The sequence below is a fragment of the Platichthys flesus genome, chromosome 19 (genome assembly GCF_949316205.1).
Source record: "Platichthys flesus chromosome 19, fPlaFle2.1, whole genome shotgun sequence".
NCBI classification, from domain to species: domain Eukaryota; kingdom Metazoa; phylum Chordata; class Actinopteri; order Pleuronectiformes; family Pleuronectidae; genus Platichthys; species Platichthys flesus.
Window position 1 is genome coordinate 9,238,113 of NC_084963.1, and position 23,189 is coordinate 9,261,301.

The 23,189-nt window shown below is 41.7% G+C and overlaps 1 protein-coding gene across 4 annotated transcripts in view; it reads left to right on the forward strand.

The window, feature by feature from the left end:
* Nucleotides 1-23,189, forward strand: part of abl1 (c-abl oncogene 1, non-receptor tyrosine kinase) — a 31,537-nt gene that overhangs the window by 4,838 nt on the left and 3,510 nt on the right. Inside the window, exons 1-10 of one of the 4 annotated variants that reach the window (XM_062413326.1) lie at nucleotides 10,992-11,819; nucleotides 16,767-16,931; nucleotides 17,731-18,026; nucleotides 19,787-20,059; nucleotides 20,855-20,939; nucleotides 21,106-21,283; nucleotides 21,823-22,007; nucleotides 22,440-22,592; nucleotides 22,689-22,778; nucleotides 22,892-23,014. In XM_062413326.1, the coding sequence (XP_062269310.1) occupies nucleotides 11,735-11,819; nucleotides 16,767-16,931; nucleotides 17,731-18,026; nucleotides 19,787-20,059; nucleotides 20,855-20,939; nucleotides 21,106-21,283; nucleotides 21,823-22,007; nucleotides 22,440-22,592; nucleotides 22,689-22,778; nucleotides 22,892-23,014 (1,633 nt within the window). In that variant the 5' untranslated portion in view covers nucleotides 10,992-11,734. Of the gene's footprint in view, nucleotides 1-10,991; nucleotides 11,820-16,766; nucleotides 16,932-17,730; nucleotides 18,027-19,786; nucleotides 20,060-20,854; nucleotides 20,940-21,105; nucleotides 21,284-21,822; nucleotides 22,008-22,439; nucleotides 22,593-22,688; nucleotides 22,779-22,891; nucleotides 23,015-23,189 lie in introns of those variants that run through there. The other 3 variants (XM_062413327.1, XM_062413324.1, XM_062413325.1) reach the window with 3 other exon arrangements.

Genomic DNA, 23,189 nt, shown 5'->3' on the forward strand with positions numbered 1-23,189 from the left:
CTTTGTTATTTCTCTAATTGAAGCAAAATGTTTTATACTGGTTAGATATAGAGGTTAACAATATCACACTGAAAGGCTGCAGGAAGTGGAATTAATTTGCAGAAGTGCTTAATGAAAGAATGAGGCATTTCATAATTTTTTTTTGCCATTCCATTAAGAGGGAAATGAGGAACTAGAAAAGCTGAGTGGAATGTGAGGGTTATAGGGTTTAAAGGAAAGGTGAACTACTTTTTTAAAGTGATTTATAGTATTTGAAGTGTCCACGTTTTGATTGAATAAAGGGGAAAAATTGCCCCCTGGTGGCTACATTTATTAATGCTTACTAAAAAAGTGTGTGGTACACTGCAGCTGTGACCCAATGTTAAGAATACTTTGGCAAATGTGATGTGTTCTTATTAAGTCTCTTTGTATGGAATATTTATTTCAGCTAAAATAAGACTAAAAGGCCTGTGTGAGTGGAACACGTGGTGAGAAGTGAATACGCTTTTTGGATGTATGCACTGGTGAGTCCCTTTCTTTTGAATAAGTTTGCTGCCATGTTGGAATTCCTCATGCATTATGAACTGCGTACCACAGGGCAAACGTCAGACTTCTAACCCAGATAAGCTGCATCTTTTACCACACCACTCTTGTTTGAAGGAAGACACCATCACAGGCTCTGATCATGGCTTCATATTATATCACTGGTGTCTGACAAAATGGAAAATTGACATGCAAGCGCTGCATTCTAACACAATGAACCTATAACAGCCAAAGCAAACACATTCCTGACAAGTTTCAGTAATATAACGTCTAATGCAAACCATACAGCAGGTTTCTGAACTCTGACGCATAAAGTCACTCTAGATCTTTAAAAACATAGATTGCAGAGTCTAATCGGTCATTTTGTTCAGGAAAATATGCCTTTTGTATGAAGCTTAAGCTATTTTCTGTAAAACCCCCTATAACTACCGTAATACAAGAAAACCGTGACAGCTGGAAACAGTGTTAGAGTTAAGCAGATGGCGGCTTTGGCATGTGATTGGCTACTGATTATCTTCGTTGTCTCCAATTGAAATACTTTTACTGATAGACTACAAAAAGGGGGCAGTGTGAACCTGTGGTCATCAGTCAGACGAGTTGCCAAGAGCGTAGGAGCCCCTGGTATGTCGCTTCTTGCTTGGATAGGTCTCAGTATGGGCACAACAGGGCTTTTCCTCTTACTCATATAGGCTTCACCCCACAATTTCTCTCCGGTGGACGCCTGCAGGCTATCCTGGCGGACCTTCAAGTATGCTCAAGGCACGTTATGATGTGGGGATAAAGGAAGAGGACACCCGACACATTCATTGTCTTCATCTGCTGCTTTCTATTCGGGGCCAACAGGTTCTGGAGCAGTATGCACAGAGCAGAAAATGCCAAAACTCAATATACTGACGACTTTGGCATGTGATTGGCTACTGATTATCTTCGTTATCATTCTGGACAAATTATTAAACCTTTATTGACTTTTCATGTGTTTGGAGGACATGAAGACAATTTGATAAGCAACACTTCACCTCTATGTTGCTGTATCCCACCGGCTTAATTTGTATGACGTCTGGAGGTGTAAATGTTGTGATCTGAACATCTGCCTTCAATTACATGTAAATATATTAATTTAAAGCAAGATTGGTAATAAAGATAGGACCACTTGATGTTAACATCTTGCTCATTAAACTGTGTATGTGTGTGTGTGTGTGTGTGTGATGTATGTGATGTATGTATGTGATGTGTGTGTGTGTGTGTGTGTGTGTGTGTGTGTGTGTGTGTGTGTGTGTGTGTGTGTGTGTGTGTGTGTGTGTGTGTGTGTGTGTGTGTGTGTGTGTGTGTGTGTGTGTGTGTGTGTGTGTGTGTGTGTGTGTGTGTGTTCGTTCTCTGCTGCATTCGTCATGTTAGCAGGAAGTGAATCAATTTCTCTTTTGGTCTGTAACTGGCTCTTTTTTGGCTGGAACTCGAGGAATCTATACAGTCTAGACACCAAATCTCCTCCCATGATCCCTGTGGGTCCTGAAGATGGGAGGTGGGGGTCTGTGTGTGTGTACACCCACGTACATACCCACTCAGCAGCAGGCGCCTCCTCGTAGTACTCATTCAGCCCAGCTGTTAGGCCCCTGGTGGCTTGTCCCTCACCATCTCTGGTCATGTGTCCAAACTAGTGGTTAAACATCCACACCGACTCACACACACACACACACACTCACTCAGCCCTGTGTAACTCAACTATCTTTGTTTGCTTTCTACTTAACTTTGATTCCATTTTGACAGGTGAACCTTTACAGATTTAGTGCTGATAGCTTTAATAATCAACAGAAAGCGTGTGTGTTTTGTGTGCGAGGCCCATTCGTCCTTGCCGGATGACACCTCGCTGATTAGTAAGTGTTTCCCCCTCTCATCAAGTCTTAACCACCTGGAAAAGGAGCCTGCTTTATTACCACAGTGTCTGATGACTAGACGAAACAGCTGTGTTTATAAATCAAGGTTGTCAAGGTAGTCTTGAGTTCTCTCTTCTCATAAGGGCCACAGGGACCTAAACGCAGTCATGTGCTGGTGCATTAAGTATGAAAAAGGAGGACAAACGTACGTATAGTATTTGATCATGTTCACATTTGGAAGAAGAAGTCCGAATTGCAATATTAATGTAGTTCTTCAAAAAAGTAATCATGACCCCACATTCACTACAAGGAATTTGATGAAAATCGGCGTTTGGATGTAGAATGAGATAAATGAGTAAATGATTCGGAAGTCCCGTCGCCAAAGGAGGAGTTTACACTGACAAGGCACAATTATAATGGTGTCAGACATGTGGTATTGAGCAAGCGCTCCCTGTCTCATGCAATTAAACATGACCAGTGCTTTTGTCCTTGCGCTATACATTGTGATAAGTTAGATTTATTGAAGACTAAAATACACAATCACACAAATGGCAGTAACAGTGAGCTATAAACAGACATTTTTAACTGAAGAGAGGCCTATGTAAGTCCAAGCATGAACAATGGCTCTGTTTGGTTTGTGTCACACTAAGTAATCGCAGCGAGCAAGCATGTAAAGTACCAGGAAAGAAGCTGCTACATGTGATTCATTTAGTGCTAGTTTTATTTGCAATCGCACTCTTTCTGCTGAAACATGTGGAAATGCTGTGCGTGATAAAGGCCTGTTGTCGGATCATTTTGACAATTATCATTAATGAAATCCTGGCCTATGGCTTTGTGTAGTGAATCACGTTCCTATGTGATCTTCTGCACCAGAGGTGTATTGAGAAATATCGCCTATTTTGCGCAGAGAAAAAGAGAGAGAGAGTTGAACACAGGGCAAGCCACAGCAGTGAAGTGAAGAATGTGACCTCTTGTGCATTCCTCTCTCAAATAACTGGTGCAATCCCCCTCCCTCTCTACCTCCTTTCTTTCCTTCTTTTCTTTTCTGCCCTTCATCCTTTTGTCCCTTTTTAGTTTGCATTGTCTCTCCATTTCTTTGTCTTGCTCTCATTCTACGTTTTGAGAAGTGGATTTTTATTACACATGGAAAACAATAGCAGAAACCAGCAACAGGCTAAATTAATGAAAATCAATCTGAAAATCAAATTAATGAAAAGCAGACAATAAGGGAGCACTCAAGGATGTCACAGTTTGAAACAGCAAACAAAACATTAACGCCAGGGAGTTTAAGTGCATCGGCAGTAGAATAAAGCAAAGTACATATGTTTTTGCTTTCAAGCTGCTTAATGTTCTGTCTTCCCCAAAAAATCTACTTGTTGTGCAGGACAAAAGCTTCAAACTTCTAAAATTCACAAATAATCGGCTAATGAAGTTGATTTTAAGGGGGAAAAATCTAAACTCTAAGCAAAAGAGGAAAAATCCCACAAAGCACATGCATTGTTTTTCCCGGAACAATTGAAAGTGTAATCACGTTGGCTAAGAGACAAACAATCCTGTTGAGTCACTGACCCTTTATTCAATTTAGCATCTGCAACTTTATACATTATGAAATCCTGACTTGTGATTTCCACTTTTCAAAGCTCGTCGGATGCATCACTCAAAATGTCAGCAACTTGTTTTAATACTCACTTTGTGGGCACACTTTTCACTTCATAGTTTCCAGTCCCGGGGCAGATTTATGTTATGTTTCGTCTAACTGTCAAATCTCTAGTCCCACACAGTGAGAGGCCACGAGCGTTCCCCTCTTCTTCTTCTTCACTTTGCTTGCTAACCCGTTATTGTACACAAACATACATATACAGCACAAACCATACGTAAATGCATGGCAAGAACCACCAAGTTGGCTTAGGAATGCAGCATGGGAGCCTTTCGCCACCTGGGTCCACATGCACTCAAACTCACGCACTCACACTCACACACACTCACATACAAGCACAGGAAAATAACACCCCCCTTGTTCCTTGCTCCATGTCCGAGCAGGCAGCTCCAGACACAGCTGTTGCTTTCCCTACAGACAACCTGCTACCTCGGATGCCAGCTCTGTCTTTTGTCTTACACATAGAATTCTCACTTTTTCAACATATAGTTTATTTCCATTGGGCAGCAATAAACCAAATCCTGAAATCCTGTCCTATAGGCATCGTCTGGCCCGTTACGTTATCGTCTGGTTTGTTGTTTTCACTCCTCACTCAAGTCCATACAGTACCGGTATGCTGTCCTGTCCCTCTGTGTTGTGTTACGCTCATCCTCATAGAGCTATAAGAGGGTGCCTGCTTAGCTCGCTGCATCTGGATCCACTTAGACACAAAGAAAAGCCGAAGCAGCTCCACTGCTGCAGCCTGAAAAACCTCAATAGCCAGAGTCGCTCCTCTGTGTCTGTTCCTGTTTTTACCCCAATGGGCAAGCATACAAACGGGGTCTTTCTCCAGGCATCTATAGATAACATCTCACACACACTTACAGCCTTTCCTCAGCCCTGTTTAATTCCCTTCAAAGTGTTGTTTCAAAGTAATAGATGCTTCCGTGCTGGTTCTCTCTTTCAAAGTTTGTTTTGTTGCAAATCTCCATCTCATGCATATACAAGCATAGTTTTCTTTGCTTCTCTGCCTTTTAAGAGTTTGGCTCTCTTGGTCGGCACACTCGTAAAACAATTGAATATAAAAAGTTGTGTTTTTTCCCCCAGTACCCTGGGTTAATTTGAGCACTTAAGCAGAGTTGTGACAATGACTTGATAAGCACCTTTCTCTCGCCACCCAACCCAGACACACAAAGGTTGCTGTTGCTGAGTACGGCAAATTTTTCTGGCCTCTCTTTTGCCCTCCTAATTTTCTCAGACCATTTCAACACCGATGAATTAGCACGGCATTTTACCCCTGACAAATGATGAATAGCCGTGTGCATGACCTGCCTGTCTGTTTGCCTTAAGTATGATATTTTAACTCTGGGCTGACATCCATACATTTCAATCCTCTGCAGGTTTGCATATTTTTGGCACTACATAGTTTGGTCTGGGCTTACAGTGGTCGTCCGTGTGGAGAGTTGAGCAAAGGTTCTGCTCAGTCACCTGGTTTGTGTTGCCCTACTTTGTGTCCGTCATCGTGCTAAAATGGCCCCTCCAGATACGTTCCAATAGGTCGACTGGGTCTAACTCCCTCTGTCTCAGCTCTGCTTGCTCGCAGGTCTGCAGAGCGCGTATCGGAAATTTGTTGTAAGCCGAGCTGACGAGGAACTGTTATCAGGTCAACTCAAATGAGAGGAATTTTGCTGGAGAGATATAGAAGAGAATGCATAGAAAATGGATTTCAGTCTGATGAATGAACCTGTGGTTTGGCTTTACTACCACCAGAGGTTTTCATTTGTTTGTTTTCAGGATTACGTAAAAACTGGCCACTAAAGTTTTGGTGCAGATCCAGATCAGGGGGCGGTTCCAAGGATCTCCCCCCCTTCCTTTATTATTGCACGAAAGGGCATTTTTCAACATTTTTGTTTATTTCACAGAGGATAAGTCATTGATCAGGATGCAAAAACAAAACAGCCATGTGTAGGGGACTGATATTTATGAGTGTGTATGAAAACGTTTGCAGATCCAAATAAAAATATCTAGCTAGTTTAAATGTGGTTTCATAAGAGGGACTGTTGGTCCTTGGCAGAGGTTTGCGCTCTCTGAACGTACAGTGGGAAAATGGCTTCAAAATACCACAAAGAATCAGCGTAATAAAAGTTGTTTGTCTTATTCTGTGTAATTATTGTTTTCTGCATGTGAGACAAAATGTAAAGTGTTAGCGAGTTGTACCTCTGTATGTTCAGTTGCACTGTTTGTCTACGTCGGTAAACACCACAGGCTGATGCAAGAGCATTTAACCTTGAACCAGATCCGCCACTGTTTTGTTCTCAAGGGTCTGTTCTCCCTGTGGACCTCATCTGCTGGTTGGCGTGCCTCAGACACTCTGGCTGCATTCTCCAGAGAGCCCGTAATAAACAGCCACGTGCACACACGCACACACACACACACACACACTCACACACATCCATACACATCCATACACTAGACACAGAGTACCTGGTTCTTAATTGACTGATATTTATGTACACAGGAACGTTGTAGATTAGGGCTGGTCCTATTTATGTTTTTTTTACTCATTTTTTTGATTGATTGATTAATATTATTGCTTGATTAATATTAAAATAAATGGATCAAAATAGAATTTAAAGACCTGCACTGTATAAAATTTGTGCTAGGGCTTGTTCCATTCAAGTAAAATGAATACCAATCTACGTCATCCTGTCCAACAACAAAACAAATGCAAACTCTGACTAGAAACTCCCACACTTTAGATCGATGGTATTCAATTCAAATTCAAAGTGGTCATTATCTCCTCACCACTTTGCAGATGGAGGGGCACTTTTGGAGTTTCAGGGCTAAACAGTGTTGCAGCCAAATCCAATATAATTGAAGTAAACAGTGACCAAGTCTTCAAACTCAAAAACACACAAAAACAACAACATGAAATATCTCCATATTTCTTGTGTGGTGTCATCCAAGTGTCCGTAAGCCCTGACAATTAAAGTCGGCTGTTGAAAGGAAATCAAGCTGTCTCCAGATACTGTCAACGATAATATATCCTCTCACCACCCCCTCAGTTTCTCTATTATTTTAGCATCAACGTGACCAAGTATTAATTTCAGATTCAAGTTAACGGCCCACTTCTGCCCTCACTACGCTGCCACAAGTTCAAATGTTCATAGCAGATGTCAGTAACAGTTGATCGTGTAACAATATCAAGTATTGAGGGGAATTTTTGCTCAATGCACACTAGTATTACAAGTATTGTAATGCCAGATCATAATAGATAGTTAGGATGAGAAATATGATATACACATATAAGCCAACATCATAACTCCAGTGCAGTTAGAATCATATCCCAGTCGCTGTCTCAGTTTAGAGTTTGGAGATACAACCTGGTCTCTGCTTGAAGGCTTGGGGAATGGAAACAGGAAAGCAGGAGGGGGGGGCACACGAGATGTAAAGGGCCTAAAAATCATCCCGTGGGTGGATGTACGTCAGCTAACTGTTAACATACTCGGCTTGGATTATAAAATGCGAGCGAGGGATTCTGCTATGAGCTCACGTTCAAACAATGTGCTTCATGTTTCTCCATCTGCAACCTTTTTTCCTCTTCTCCTTTTTATTTTTTTATTTTTACAGCCTCTCTCCGCGTCCCCTCATCCTCTCATTTCCCCAGCACTGTGAGGCTGCGGTGAGTTAATGGGCCTTTCTCAGAGTTCGAGGAAGCCTGTATTTCTTCTTAATTGGCGTTTGGGGTGGTGCATGAGAACAGCACAAATGTTTGCCATACCAGCACCGCAGTGATGATGTCGAGCTGGGTGCCATGTGACTGGATGTTCAGGGTACTGAGGTCATTGCTCACAGAGCAATTGAGACTGAGCCATGTTGGATAATGCCCATAGATGCTGACAAGAACACTAAACAGACAAACCGAGGTCCATCAGGTCAAGCCGATCCGTCCCTGATGAGTGCGAGTTGTCTGGATTCTTCCTAGGTCAAATTCAAATCTTTGTTTTGACTGCATCAGCTTTGAATCGGTAAACATTTAGAAACCCCTTCAACACGTCGTTAACGCTGTATAGCTACTCTCGGATATGCACTGAACTCCAGTTATTCTCCAGAGGGGTTGCTTGTGAGAACGCAAATATGTGATCCCTGACATTTTCTGGATTTTTCACTTCCATCCCCCTAGTAAAAACTGTCTCATGATGGAAAAAAGGGTTGCATAAATGGAAGATGCCAACTTGGAAGGACAATACTTTTTGAGAGCTTATGGTGATAAGGAATGAGATAGGTGTCACCTGAAAGCACCAGAGATTGTTCCTGTTGTGAACATGTCTTGGTCTTTTTCATATGTGAAAGACAAAGTCTGCTTAATATCCGGACCCAATTGTTTGGGACACTTTCTGGAGTTCAGGCTAAATGATCCATCATATAACATGTGCAGTGCTTTTGAAGTTGTCCTCCAAACCTATTGCTTTAAATCAGTTGTCTTGTCCCAGCAGGCAGTCAGCCAGAGACGGAGCAGCTTGCCAAAGGTTGTTGTGTAATGGAGTTTCGAGGAGAATTTGTTATTGAGTTGCTCTCTATTTTCTTGCCCCGTTTATACATCATTCCACGTAGCATTCAGATGTTCTGATTTGGAGAGCAGTGTTTCCAAACTCTACCCTCCCACATCCAAAGGACCTTTTCAACTGTCACTGTTGTAGCTGCACAAATACTTCAGACTCACATTTTCCAAACGAGAGATACGACTAATAAAAGCACTTATTAGTACTATAAATCAATTCATAAATCTTTACATTGTATTTGTCAAGCATGCATATTTAAACATTCCTAAGCCTTCTCCTATTTTGTGCCTCAACAAATGACATCATGTTGGTTGATAATGAAATATACAAGCTCCGTCATTTGCAGCCTTGCTCTTATAGGTTTTTGGCAATAAGAGACGCACATCACACTTTTTTTTGCAAGGCCAGCTTGTTGCTCGGAAAGACATGGCCTTATCTTTGTATTTTTTTTAGTTCTCTCCTTTCCTCATTTTTTAATTTGTTCTCCTCACATTTCTCTTTGTCCCATGATTTCTATGAATCTTGTCAGGATGAACTAGGTGAAATTTATCTGTGCAGTCTAGTTAAGTGAAGGTCCAAACTTTGGATGAACCTTGTCTTCAGGGATCATTGTCTTTACTTGTCGTGTCCTTCTCCCAAAAATGTTCACTGGCTGGACACTCAGTTACCAATTTATTAGGTCAAACAACTGTAATGCAACAGTCTGAGTAAAATAAGATGATTCAATTGTGTGGATAGATTATCATGCTGTTGCTTTGTTTTGTTATACTAAGACTGTTCCTAATATTAACTCCAGCCTGGTTGAAAATGTTTGGATTTCATTATCAGAACCTTTTTTATTTTGCGCAATAGGACTAGGATTCGGGTCAAGGCTTTTACTGTTAGTCTTAGAACTTAAAATAAACGCTTTAGAGAACCTTCATACTTTGTATACTTTTCTCTACGAGGCTTATTTTTATTACTCACTGTTTTTTCTCCCTGATTGGAAATTCCAATGACCTGGTCATCCCGTAAACAGGGTTTCCACTCATATTATTTGCATGGTGTCATCAAGCCATCCCCTCCCACCAGTTTGTAATCACCCACTTGACCGGATCTCTTATCTCTGAAGTCAAACATGTACAAAGAAACTAGTATATATATCCATTAGATGAAATAATATTTGCCTGACAGAGGCAATAGATTACACCTGCTCTCATTTCCTCTTTGGTTTGAGTCTTGAGTGTAATGACGATCAATAATCCTTTTAGCCCGTTTCACATAAGTGGAAAATAGAAAGTACAGTTTGAATGATTCAGGAGTTAAGTCATTCACATTTGCTATTTTTGTTGCTAATGAGAGATGACTAACGTCATCTCCAATAAGGTGGTTGTTTTTCCCCATGTCCATTTGTTGTTGGTTGGTTTTGATTGTCAGCAAGGTTACACAAACTAAAATTCCACAAACTGGTGGAGGGAGGGGACATGAGCCAAGAAAGATGATTTCCCAGGAAATGAAACTTGGATCTTGATGGAAAAAATATAAATATTTAAGGGACTGGTATCTATGACTATATGCTAATTGGTGCACCTCCAAATACAAATCTGGATCTAGCAAATTAAAATAATAAATGTGATTTTATCAGGAAACTGATAAGGCATGGTAGAGGTATGTGCTCTACTGAGTGCACTTCTGGTTCTGAATTATATTAGGATGTATTTGTGTTCATTAAGTTGTTTCGCCCTTAGTAGATGGCCTACATTGATAGATTTAAGGTTTAAAAAACTTTCACATTTTCAGACTTTATAGTAGATTTAGTTCAGAGGTTTGAGTAATTTTCTAAATTAGTTGTGTATCACAATAGTTGGAGACAGCTGAGAAAAGACAGAAGTGAGCGATTTAAAAAAAAAAAAAAACACATTGTGACACAAGAGTACTTTTACTTCTGCCAAGGATTATTTGTTCCCTCCAGATATGGCCTCATCCCTGCTGCTGTCTAGAGATCACATGGTCAGACACGTTTCTATAACAGTTAAAACAATAACAAGTCTTCAGTTTGAAGAATTTAAAATGCAATATCCACTTCACTACCATTATAAGCTTGTGGCAAAAGAGCCTTGTGTGGCGTCAAGACACGACTGGTAGGGGTTGTTCTTTGCTGCCAATGATTGAGAGTTTGAGCTGTGTCTTTAACAACCCAGGCCTGTTTCCAGAAGTGCTTCTTTAACCTGTAAACATTTCAGACTGCAGAGAGAGGAGGGAAGAAGCGTGACCGAGAAGCCGAGAAGCCGAGAGTGGGGGTTAGAAAGACAGTGAGAAGGGGGAAGGGGGAAGGGGGGGTTCAAAAGTTGGAGGAGGAGCTTCTTGTAATCATCTCATGACTTCAGTGGGAGGGGAAGAGAACTGTTTAACATCCAAACTGATTCTAAACTTCAAACACAGCTTTACATGAGACCTCTGGAGATTTTAATTCACATCTTAGCATAAAGTTTGGCTTCTTTCGTGCCGTTGCTTGTATTCTTCCTGGCGAATGCTCGGGTGTGTGTGTGTTAGCCGTCTCTCCCTCTCATTGTGTGTTTGCTGCTGGAGGTGGGACGGCTCAGCTGATGTCATTGAGTGCAGCAGGCTGAGCCTGAAAGAGGCCCTTTGTTGGCAGCTGTAGCACGAGTAGTCCCTGTGTCTCAGATATACACTCGAACGGGGGACAGGAGAGAGGAATGGCACCGCTCAGACTGCCCTACTGCCCACTCAACTGACACTTCTTCAAGTCGAGCAAGCTTCTGGACCAAACCCACGCTTTTGGAGAGTTTTTGTGTGTTACAAAAGCGGAGCTAACCAAAAGCCCAAAAGCCAAAGAGGGAGAAAAAAAACATGGAGACGCTCAGAAGAGAAAGTTGGTAGACTTTGCCGGACAGTGGATCCCGCTTTTTCGGATCAGAGAGGAGCGAGGAGAAAGAAAGGATTTACAGCAGCTGGAATACATGAGGAAAAGAAAAATAGAATATTCAGCATTTAATGTGGCTCGGTGCTGTTTCTCCATTTCTCGTTTTTTTTTCTCTGTTTGAATTTTCCTACTACTGAACACATGTAGAGGGGGAAACGTTTGGGGGACGTCTGATTCAAACAAGCAACACAATTTTCAAGTGGGACGGGAAAGAAAACAAATGAAAATGTTGGAGATATGCCTGAAATTGGTGGGGTGTAAATCTAAGAAAGGCCTCTCGTCCTCCTCCAGCTGTTATTTGGAAGGTAAGAATGTTTGGTGATGTCTATAGTTCTATTCCTTAGCTTGTGCATTGATTTAAAACTTTTCTTCAGGGATATGTCGAGAAAACACCCAAGTAGAGATGTCACAAAGGTAAACATTTTTTTAAAAGCAGCGGATTAAGAGACAAGAGCGAATAGGAAGGAAGAAAAAAAAGTCTAAACAATGATTTCTGGACTGTGGAAACTGAAGAATGGGGAGGAGAATGTGCAGACTGAGCGCAGGGGAGGGTGAGGGAGGCCAGACACACTGGCTAGCGGCAGAGGAAAGAAGTGGAAAAAGAGACGGAGAAGAGAATACAAGGAAATCTGATTCCTGGCCGTGTCCCACTTAACTCTTGTTTATGAGGAGAGGGGATCTAATCTCAGTCTGCGCTCTCATTTTCAATTCCCTGCAATGTCCTGGTACTTGGATCACATTTACGACTATTTATTTCAATTTGCTTTGTACTAAGAGAACATATTTTTCAATTTTTTTCTGATTCGACTGTTCTGGACACAGATTAAGTGGGTAATTGATTTAACCATGATGTATGAAGCAAGAGGGAAATTCATAGAAATCGAATCTGAACTAATCAACAGAGTAATTAAATTGTATTGGAACATTCAGTGAAGTTCTGTGTGAGCCAAGGATTGTGTAACCAAATTATTTAATTGAGTTAATAGATTGGGTAGGACTGAAAGTTTAATTGGAACATTTATTTGACGTATTCCAACAATGAATTATTTATCTATTTGTCCATCCATCCATCCATCCATCCATATATCCTACAGAGATGCCCTTGCCTATATTCTTGAGACTCAAGGGATTGTTGTATTCTCCATATTATTCAGCTATGTTCCTGGGCAGCACTACTCTGATGTGTTTGACAGTGATAAAGAAGTCTGTAATTTTCAGACCATATTATCAAAGGCACAGCAGATCTAATGTTAAGATGATGATCCACTCCAACTTCTAACTTCATGTCTGGAAATGCGTCACCAAAGTACGAGGCCTTATATCATTTTGGTGTTAAGTAGGTATTTAGAATAAATAACCATTAGCATAAGAACAGGAACATGATATTTGAATAGTTTATGAAAGATTTGTTCTATATATTGTGACTAAGTTTAGTTGCTTTGTTCCACCGGCTCTCCTCCACCGGCACTGCTTTGAGCATCCTGATAATACCTCCCACAGTAGGTAAAACCATATCACATGATCTATATCAGGCTGCCTCACACTCAGGTGATAACAGGTGATGCAACAGAAGTATAGACGCTCAAGCTTTCCCCCTTTGCCGCACTCCGAAATATGTGAATTTGGGACAAAGGCCAATTTCATGGAAGTGGACCCCACACTGTTGTGCAGATTCATGGTTCTAGTCGCTGATTTCTGTTGTGCCAGGTAGTTAAATGCGTTAGCCTTTCATCCAAGGTGTAAATCTGTTCATTTTAAATGACTGGAAATGAAATTAACAAGGCTCTCGTGGTCCTGAGCTCCAGGACCAAGTGAAACCAAAGCCAGGCATGAAGTTTTCATTTTTTACTAGTTGTCTGGTTTCTTAAGAAATGTCTGTCTTGCCTCAGTGTGTGTGCCCTGTGCAGGCAGAGCTATGAATTTGGAACAAGTTCCACACATACTTAATCAACCTGAGTGTCGTCTCAGTAATGCAGCCAGGGCATGGTCTAATTTCTCCCGCTGTATGGTCCTGGACAACGGAAGTCTGCTAAAGGGCCTTTCTCCTCCTTCTTCCTCACTCGTCTCCCGAGTTTCCTTTCGCACGGGACGCTTCTTTTCTTCCCCCTCTGAGCCGCATGTGTTTTCGGGCCCCATGTGTCAGTGGGCTGTCACCCTCTCACAAAGAGCTGTGGTATTTGTGGCCCGTAAAGTGGCGGCATGAGCTGCTCCGACGCGCTCCCCTCACACTTTATGATCAGGCCACACTCTGGGCATATGGCATGTCTAGCTCGCTCTCAGGTCTGGTCCTTCCTTTTCCGGTTGCTTTCATGTCTCGCTCAATGATTCTCTTAGCTTCAGCCCAAATCTGACAATTTCTCATCCATCTACAATGTTCATTGGGAACACACTGCTCCTGTTTATGTTACAAAGGCGGCTGTTTCTTTTGTCACGTATTCACGAACACATTCTAAGACCCTGTGCAATGTAAACCAATACTACCTCATGATTAAGTCTGTGTTTACAGTTTCATATTGGGAGAATTAGCATCAACTTAAATTTAAAATGGAGCTTGGCAGTTATGAAGAACTTTTGACTTGACAAGTGTTCCTCGCCAGACAAGGATTAAATGACTGGAGAGCACTTTATAAAAGAGAGCCCTGATGTTGTTGAGTTTCTCACCAATGTTTATAATGCACAATGGGTTTTATCGCCCTATTTCAGAAATCTGAATTGTGGATTCAAGACAGGATGTGAATTGAGAGATTGGAGAGTCTTTCATATAATATTAAGTTAATACTCAGTTGCATGTTGTGTATCAGAAAAGCATTTTCCTAATAGGCCTGTTGGTTTTTTCTGTTTCCAAACCATGTGATTGTCAGTCTTTGTCTTTGTATGAGGCACATAGATGCCTGTTCATACTAGCTGAGGCACGCAACCATGATAGCTCCAAAGTGTTTCAGATCTGTCTCTTTTTAGGATTGAAACCAACATAGATATGAGATTCTGAGCCGAGCCACATTATCCAGAAAAATTCAAATGACGGCAAAAATGTTTGTGACTGAAAATAAAGGATGTCTCACTCTGTGCTAAGGCCGGCCATGCAGCCCAGCTTTGCAAGAGATGCTGTGTGAAAGTCTCTGAACGGCCTCCAACACAACGATGCCTGTGACTTGTCAACAATATCGTGTGACTGGCTGGAGGGAGCATATGTTCTGTTTACTTCCCTGTGGAAGTAGTTTTAGTTCCGAACCCTGAAACTTCTTCTTCTGCAGTATTTAAAACTTGTGGTTTTACTGAAAGATATTAAAAGGTGCTTGCATGTCTGTATTTGACAACAAGATCTTCGTGAGAAGGTGCACCTGACTTGTCTGTACATGCACGATCAGCTCTCTGCTCTGTTTATACCAAGTCCAGTTGTGCTTTTATCACTTAGTACACATTGTCCTTTTCCTCAAATCAAGCCTCTTGATGATTCTTGTTGCTTTTACACCTCTGTCCTCTTCAGATCAGAAGGACCTAATAACCTCTTCCACAGGCAAAACATGTCTGATACTGGTTATCTCACTATGTGTTTACTCTTAGAGTTTTTTCCTCAACTGACACCCACTTATGCAGTGCAGGTTATCTGCTAGTGAGTGGGGCTTGATTTTGCTCCAGTGTTTTCTGTTATACAATCAAAAGTTTGTAACTAAGAAACGTAACATTTTTCGAATGACATGTTTTGGATATAATCAGCTGAATTGGAGGAGTTTTCAAATAAGAATTACACACGCTAGCAAAGATCGCCCCCCACTCACTGTTTATGTGGTATCCAAGGAAAACAAAACTCTGCTCTTTATTTGTCAATCGAGATGCAGTCAAATACATTATCAGCTGCTTTTTGTTTTTAGAATTATTTAGCCTTTAGGAAATGCCATAGTGTGTGGTCACATTCTCCTATTGTATTGCTCCCATTTTGTCCTCTGAAGCTTAAAGTTGCCATGAGACCATTGTTTTTAGTTGAAAGATTCATTGACGTCGGGGAACTTTACTTCCTAGGCCCAGGTTACATTTCTGTCGGAGGGGATATTTTGTTATCTATATGAGGATGTGGGAAAAATTATGATTTAATTGTTTGGTTTGGTCAGTTGTTGATGGGTATAATGTATAATTTTTATGCATTAAGATTGTGACGAGACCTAAATTATATGATTTGACTGAGTTTGAACTTGCATTATCCCAAGTGTTTAAGGCCATTGTCAGATGTTGATAAATTGAATAGTCGTCTACAAGAAGCAGCTGAAATTTCCTTTTTAATCTTGATTTTAATGCTGCACTATTTAAGATCTTCCTTGTTTTAACTTTATTTTAAGTTTATATTATAATCATAACGAGGCAGTTCACCTGTTTACCTAAAACAGCTACTACATGCATATTCTGTTATTTTGATAGAATGCAGAGTAATGAATGTAATCACCCGGAGGCCTTTTTCCGAATTAAAAGTTAAGATATGCATCACCATGCCAGACCAATCATTCTCAAGTTTGCCACATGTTAGGAGCTAACCCTTCATTTTGACAATCAAACCATAATTATGGAAGATTAAGTTTCATCACTTTTTGAATGACTCAGGTCGTGTTTCCCCCCTTTTTTGTTTTCTCTTACACCCGAGGCTTTAAAAGTAAGATGCTGCGAACAAGTGTGACAACAGCTGAGAAAGCCCCACACCGAGCTAACGATTAGAACCATGAGCTGTTAGAGGTTTTCTCCTCACCCCCCCCCCCCCTCTTAAATACTGTCTTCACCTTTTCTCACATTGTACAATTTAGCCATCAGTTTGACTTCTGTCTATAATTAACATAACTAGGACTTAAAGCCGTGTGGATTCAAGCTGAGACACATTCTCATGGTCTGAAGTGAGGTGTATGTCTACTGAAAACGAGAACCAAGCAGGATAATCCAGGAAATGAAACTTGTCGAGACAGCAGGGACACGGTTTGTCACATGATCAGGTTTATGACTCTAATCCCATGGTGGGATCACAGCTGATGACCTGCTTGTTGGAGCAAGGCACAAATTGAAGGGGATGCAGAAGAATTTAAATGACACAAGGGAGCGGACATAGTCGCTGAGTCATTCAACATGTGTGAAGCTGTATGGGAAAAGTGCCTCACAATGTTTGCTGCACACCAAACACACACCTACATACTGTATCTCCCTGTTTGATGTCTTCTCTCATATTCCTACCACCGCCGTGTGCTCAGATTTTCTGATTCTGCTGTTTATTTCAGAAGCTCTCCAAAGACCAGACTTCGAGGGTCAGGGTCTAACAGAAGCGGCCCGGTGGAACTCCAAAGAGAATCTGTTGGCTGGACCCAGTGAGAATGACCCCAACCTGTTTGTGGCACTGTACGACTTTGTGGCCAGTGGCGACAACACACTCAGCATCACCAAAGGTAAGGGAAAGGGGAATAAAAATCTTATTTCGCAATGAGGTTGGATTGAATTGATATTACAGTAACCCCTATTCCTTTTTAATTTCTATAAACTTTCACTTTCATTATTGGATGTTTTTAATTATTTGTGAATTAACACTTCCAGAGAATTGTGATCCTGATGAGTTTACTGGGAATCAGCTTTTTTGCTTCCCTTCCTGTCCCTTTCTTCATCCCCCGTCTGACTCTCACTTCCTGGTGATCGTCTCACATCTCTTCCCCCCCCCACTGAACAATACCCCAGATGGATCACACAGACAAACAGAGGAAGGAAGGAGGGAACGTATGCACCGGAATAAACAAGAGAATATCCTGGACCATATTAATAATCACAATTGCAAAACAAAAGTTTTCCTTTGGGTCTATACTTAACTTGGAAAACACAACTATTTAAATTAGAGGTAGGCAACATAATTGGCTGCTTTTGGGATTTAATTGTATTGTTTAATGCTTATTTAGGTGTTTCCACTCTAAACTAAAGGGGAAAAAATCTATTTCCTGAGTTCAGGCAAAAAAAAAGATGTTTCCTGGTGTAAGTAAAGTTGACATTAGAAACAGTAGATTCCTGCATGTTTGACTCAAATAATGCTGAGTTCAGCTTTTGTACCATGGTAGAGTATCCTGTTGCGTCATGGAAAGAGAATGAAGGCTCTATAACAATCCCATCTGTGGAAATATTCTACTCAAAATCACAAGGTACTTTCTCCACAAGTAGCCTTGATTTTTCTATTTTTAAATTTCGATCTCCCATGTTGACTAGGAGAGAAGCTGCGCGTGCTGGGTTACAACCACAATGGCGAGTGGTGCGAGGCACAGACCAAGAATGGCCAGGGTTGGGTGCCATCCAACTACATCACGCCGGTCAACAGCCTGGAGAAGCACAGCTGGTACCACGGACCCGTGTCACGCAATGCTGCAGAGTACCTGCTCAGCTCGGGCATCAACGGAAGCTTTCTGGTCCGCGAGAGCGAGAGCAGCCCGGGTCAGAGGTCAATATCTCTGCGGTACGAGGGGAGAGTCTACCATTACAGGATTAACACTGCGTCTGATGGCAAGGTAGGCATCAGTGGAGACAGACACGCACTGTGTATACAGAAGGATTTCTACCCATCAAACACCAAGTCAGAAGACATATCCCCGACACACACTCCCAGGAGTTTTTTAGGTTTATCAGGGTTTTACCAGGTTTCTTCAGTATTAAACAAAGACTTTTGGAAGCATCACCACAAATAAATTAAAGAGACAATCAGCCCAGAACCTCTCAGTATATATAACCAATAAATTCTAGTAATATAATTTATCTATTAAAAGGACCTAGTTATGTTTCATAAAATTTATGAATCAATCAATCAGTTGAATAATAATAATTCAAGTTTGAATATATTCGAAACTTAAGTTATCTGAAAGCAAATTATTGTTAGTAAAGTTAAGTAGAGTAATCAAAGCAGTAACTGCTTAGCCGCTGCAGCATTTTGAGATAAGCAAGAAATAAGTAAATCAAACTCAACAGGTGTGACTGATATGTACAAGAACAGGCCAGGACACAAGTTTCATTCATAGACCTCCCCTGCAAAGACAAGACATGAGGTTATAATTTTATTGTCCCTGAAAATGCTTTGAATTGTAAATGGGTTTTGCATTAGGGCTTCAGCTTGGTTTAAGAAGTCCAAGATATCTGGAGCATGGTTTATTAAGAGCTTTTACACATGGTGCAGGGTATCACATCCTGATGGTCATGATAGATTAGATTGGGCCATATTTCACTGTGTGTGCAGCTGAACCTCCTGGTGTGGGATTCCCCCAAATTGCTATGTCGGTCTCGAAGCCGCTGCCATTTTGGCTGGGTCACTCTGCCGTCTGTGATGCAGCGAGGTGAGCTAGCTCGAGGAACGCTAGCAATGACAAGAATTTCTCTATCACCCAATGCGCTGCTCATAATGGCCAGTAGACTCAAGACTGGCCAGACACTGACGCCCATGCTAAGACATGCAATAGCACAGACAGTTGCGGCCAAGTATGTGCGCACACACACACACACTGAACAAATGGACAGACGGCGACAGCACACACACTTGGTTCCTCTTCTCATATTGTTTTCCATTCTCCTACTGAGATAAAACTCAAGAATCTGGCAAGATGGAGTTTGAGGTCACGTCAGTAAACCCCCCCGTAAGCTGCAGCTTTTTACCCTGACTCTTACCCTGTGATAAACATTCCTCTGAATGACTATGGTTTGTTTGCACAAAAAGCAGTTTTTTTCTCTTACTAAATGCTCATAATTTAAGCCAAGATAGCAGACCACTGAACATTAAATCCTCTTTAGATCTCAAAGGTCCTTTCATTATAGTCAAGGTTCTTTTCCCCTTTTTCCTCCACATGCCTTTGGCTTTATGCTCATTCAAAAGTTAAAGCAATGCGAAGTGCAGATCTGCGAGCTAATCAATATAAGGATTATGTAAAACTTTCACAAAGAAAAAGACTTTCCACTGAGCCCTGATAGAAATCCTCCCCTTCATCAGCTTCTTAACAAAGGCCTTTCTCATGGAGCGCTGCTGTCACTTTTTCAGTCATTGCTGCATCTCATAAGTTTCAACAAAACCACATTTGTTTCCAGACATTAGGTGTGTGCAAGACCATTTAAATGGTAGATATTTTGGAAAATAAACAAAAGTTGACCTAATTTATCTTGTTTTATTCTAAAAATCTAAACTGTGTAATGTTATGCTGGAACCAGAAATTTACTCTAGTTGATTATCCTCGGCTGAACTGGCCTCTCATGATCACCTTCTGAAATGTGTTGTCTTCTTTCCCTCCAGCTGTACGTCTCGTCAGAAAGCCGGTTCAACACACTGGCGGAGCTGGTGCACCACCACTCCACAGTGGCCGATGGCCTCATCACCACGCTACACTACCCGGCGCCGAAGCGCAACAAGCCTACCATCTACGGGGTTTCCCCCAACTATGATAAGTGGGAGATGGAGCGCACTGACATCACCATGAAGCACAAGCTGGGCGGGGGCCAGTACGGGGAAGTGTATGAGGGCGTGTGGAAGAAGTATAACCTCACCGTGGCCGTCAAGACACTCAAGGTAAGAAGACAGAAAAAAAGTGCCTTCACTCATTTCATCTGAGAAAATATATTTATTACCACACGCTTACTGCTATTACTCTCATATATTTACCTTTACAAGAAAATTATGGATTTCAGTAACTTTCTGACACATACTTTTGCCAAAAGTAACTTAAGATATTTTCAGACATGACCTCCGGGTAAAATCCGGAGAATTGGCTATGAAGTTCTCCCAGAGTTCCCCTTTCACATATGCACAACGCAGCAGGAGTTTCTCTGCACAGACACGTTCACAACAGCATCAAATCCTCCGCATTAATCAGGCAAGAGGTGGAGCAACTAGGTGCAGGAGGCAGAGGCAAGAAGTGATGTCATAGCCTCACTGCATAGATCACGTGATCATGTTCACAGCACCCTGACACCATCATCAGCTCTTATCACTAACCCTATCAACCCCCTTGACATCTTTGTCGGTGTCTTCTACGTTTATGTCACCGCTTTTTCAATTGAGATATTAGTTTCACTCACAGTGGGATCCCCTGTTGTGTTCACACATTGGCTTCTCCTGGATTTCTACGACTTTATACTAGGAGGTCGGGCAGATGTAGTTTGTAGAGACTACGGAGCGTCTCACTCGAACATTTGTGTTGACACATGCACATCCTCCGGAGAAAATATGGAGTATCTGCTGAGTCCAGTGCGTGTCTGAAAGTAGCTTTGGTGTCAGCTTCTTTAGCATGGCTGAATAACGCTACCATCTGGTGCTGTGTTGATGTAACTGCAGCTAGTCTTCTTTTTCAACTATTCTTTTCAGGAGGACACCATGGAGGTGGACGAGTTCCTTAAAGAGGCTGCTGTTATGAAAGAGATCAAACATCCCAACCTAGTGCAGTTGTTAGGTATGTAAAGTTCAAACCTTTTCTTTTGGTTTTTTTGCAGATGTGCTTATGATGGCACATAAAGATATATATTGTTTATCTGTGTATTTTCGACAGATTTATAGACGAAGGAAAACATACAAACACAAGTTACGTCTACATAATCATGACCTCTTTTCCTTGGCAGGTGTGTGTACACGGGAGCCACCATTTTATATCATCACAGAGTTCATGACCCACGGGAACCTCCTCGACTACCTGAGAGAGTGCAATAGAGAGGAGGTGAACGCTGTGGTGCTGCTTCATATGGCCACACAGATCTCCTCTGCCATGGAGTACCTGGAGAAAAAGAACTTTATCCACAGGTAAAGACCTAACAGTTCCCCTTTGGACTAAACCTGAGTAGTCACCTAGAGTGTTAGTCTTCAATATGACCACAGACCTTCACTGAGATCTCAGTCAGAGGTGGTTGTATATAAGAGAAGCAACATTCTTCCGTGCAGCTCCCCTCTCTCACTCTCCCATCTGTTCTCGCAGGAGGACAGACTCGTATCACAGAGGAGTGGATGTTGTAACATTTCTAGTTTGTTCTGGCACGTCTGTCTAACAAGGTCCTTTAGAAGCAAAGAGATGATTTATGTCTCTCACATTTGCCAAAGTGCATTTTAATTTTCAATCCTGACAAGACTCAGCTTGTGACTCTGCTCCACACAAAACATCTGTAGAAATCCAAAACTTCAGTCTATGTTGTAACCAGACATTATTTTTTTCTAACTTCACTTCATCTTTGTTCCTCTCTTGTTATCTTAACATTGGATCAATGTTCAAAGGAACTTGTGCTTTTTTTGGGGGGACTATTTCACTAAAAAAAATTGTTCATCTCTAATTATCCTCTCCCCTACAGGGACTTAGCTGCCCGTAACTGTCTGGTTGGGGAGAACCACCTGGTGAAGGTTGCCGACTTTGGTCTGAGCAGGTTAATGACAGGAGACACCTACACAGCTCACGCCGGAGCCAAGTTCCCCATCAAGTGGACCGCTCCCGAGAGTCTGGCCTACAACAAGTTCTCCATTAAGTCTGACGTCTGGGGTGAGTTTGATCTCGTTTAGGCAGCTGCGTAATTTATTCCTAATGTTCCTGCCTGAATAACTCTTGGACAAGTGGAAACAGTCACTGAGTCACTGAGATTATTTTCACACATTGAGTAGTGTTTTACCAGCTGGTCCCTGATGGAACAAGATTTAAATCAATAGAATCACTTTTCAAGAAAGCCAGAAGAGTTTTTAGAGAAATTTGTAATATTTTTGAAAAATCTATTAAGTTTTGAAAATTATTGTTTGATATTTCATGCTTTCTATGGGCTTGTCCCACCACATTTTAAAATTATTAATTAGAGGGTGAGAGTGCATGGAACCATTGGTGACCACTTCAAGTGTGACACATTATGAGAAAGCACATATTCTTTATGTTCCAGTTATTTAGGTTTGATTGTCTCTCTGTTTGTGTTTCTACCATCTCCAGCATTCGGTGTGCTGCTGTGGGAGATCGCCACCTACGGCATGTCTCCTTACCCCGGCATTGACCTGTCCCAGGTCTACGAGCTGCTGGAGAAAGACTATCGTATGGACCGACCCGAGGGCTGCCCTGAGAAGGTCTACGAGCTCATGAGGGCCTGTGAGTAGTAGAACACATCTATCCACACTGTGGTTGGAGGGGCTTGTCTCTGATGGAAGGACTTGTTTAATTTGATTATTTTTGTCTTTCTGTCAGGTTGGAGGTGGAACCCTTCAGAACGCCCCTCCTTTGCTGAAACACACCAAGCTTTCGAAACCATGTTCCAGGAGTCCAGCATTTCCGATGGTCAGTAATATTTTAAAGATGCCTGCCGTCAGCGAACACACTCTGCTTTTCTGTCATAGTTGTAAATGTGTATAATCGTCATGTTTGGTTAAGTTAGATACGTGTACTTTTAGAGGTGGAAAAGGAGCTGGGCAAGAAAGGGAAGAAGGCGACATTCGGCCCCACCCAGAAAGCTCCAGACCTGCCCACCAAGACCAGGTCCCTCCGCAAGAACAACAGGGATGGAGACAGTCCAGGTGAGACAAACTGTTCAGCTCAATTTGTTCAGATGACCCCTTGCTAAAGTTACAGCTGTTGTCTTGTCACTTCCTTCCTTTTAGATTCCCTTTGAGCTAAGAGCTTATTAAAGAGCCAGCTCAGTCTCCCTAAACATTTGCCTAAGTTGAATAGCAGTTTCCATTGATTAGATTT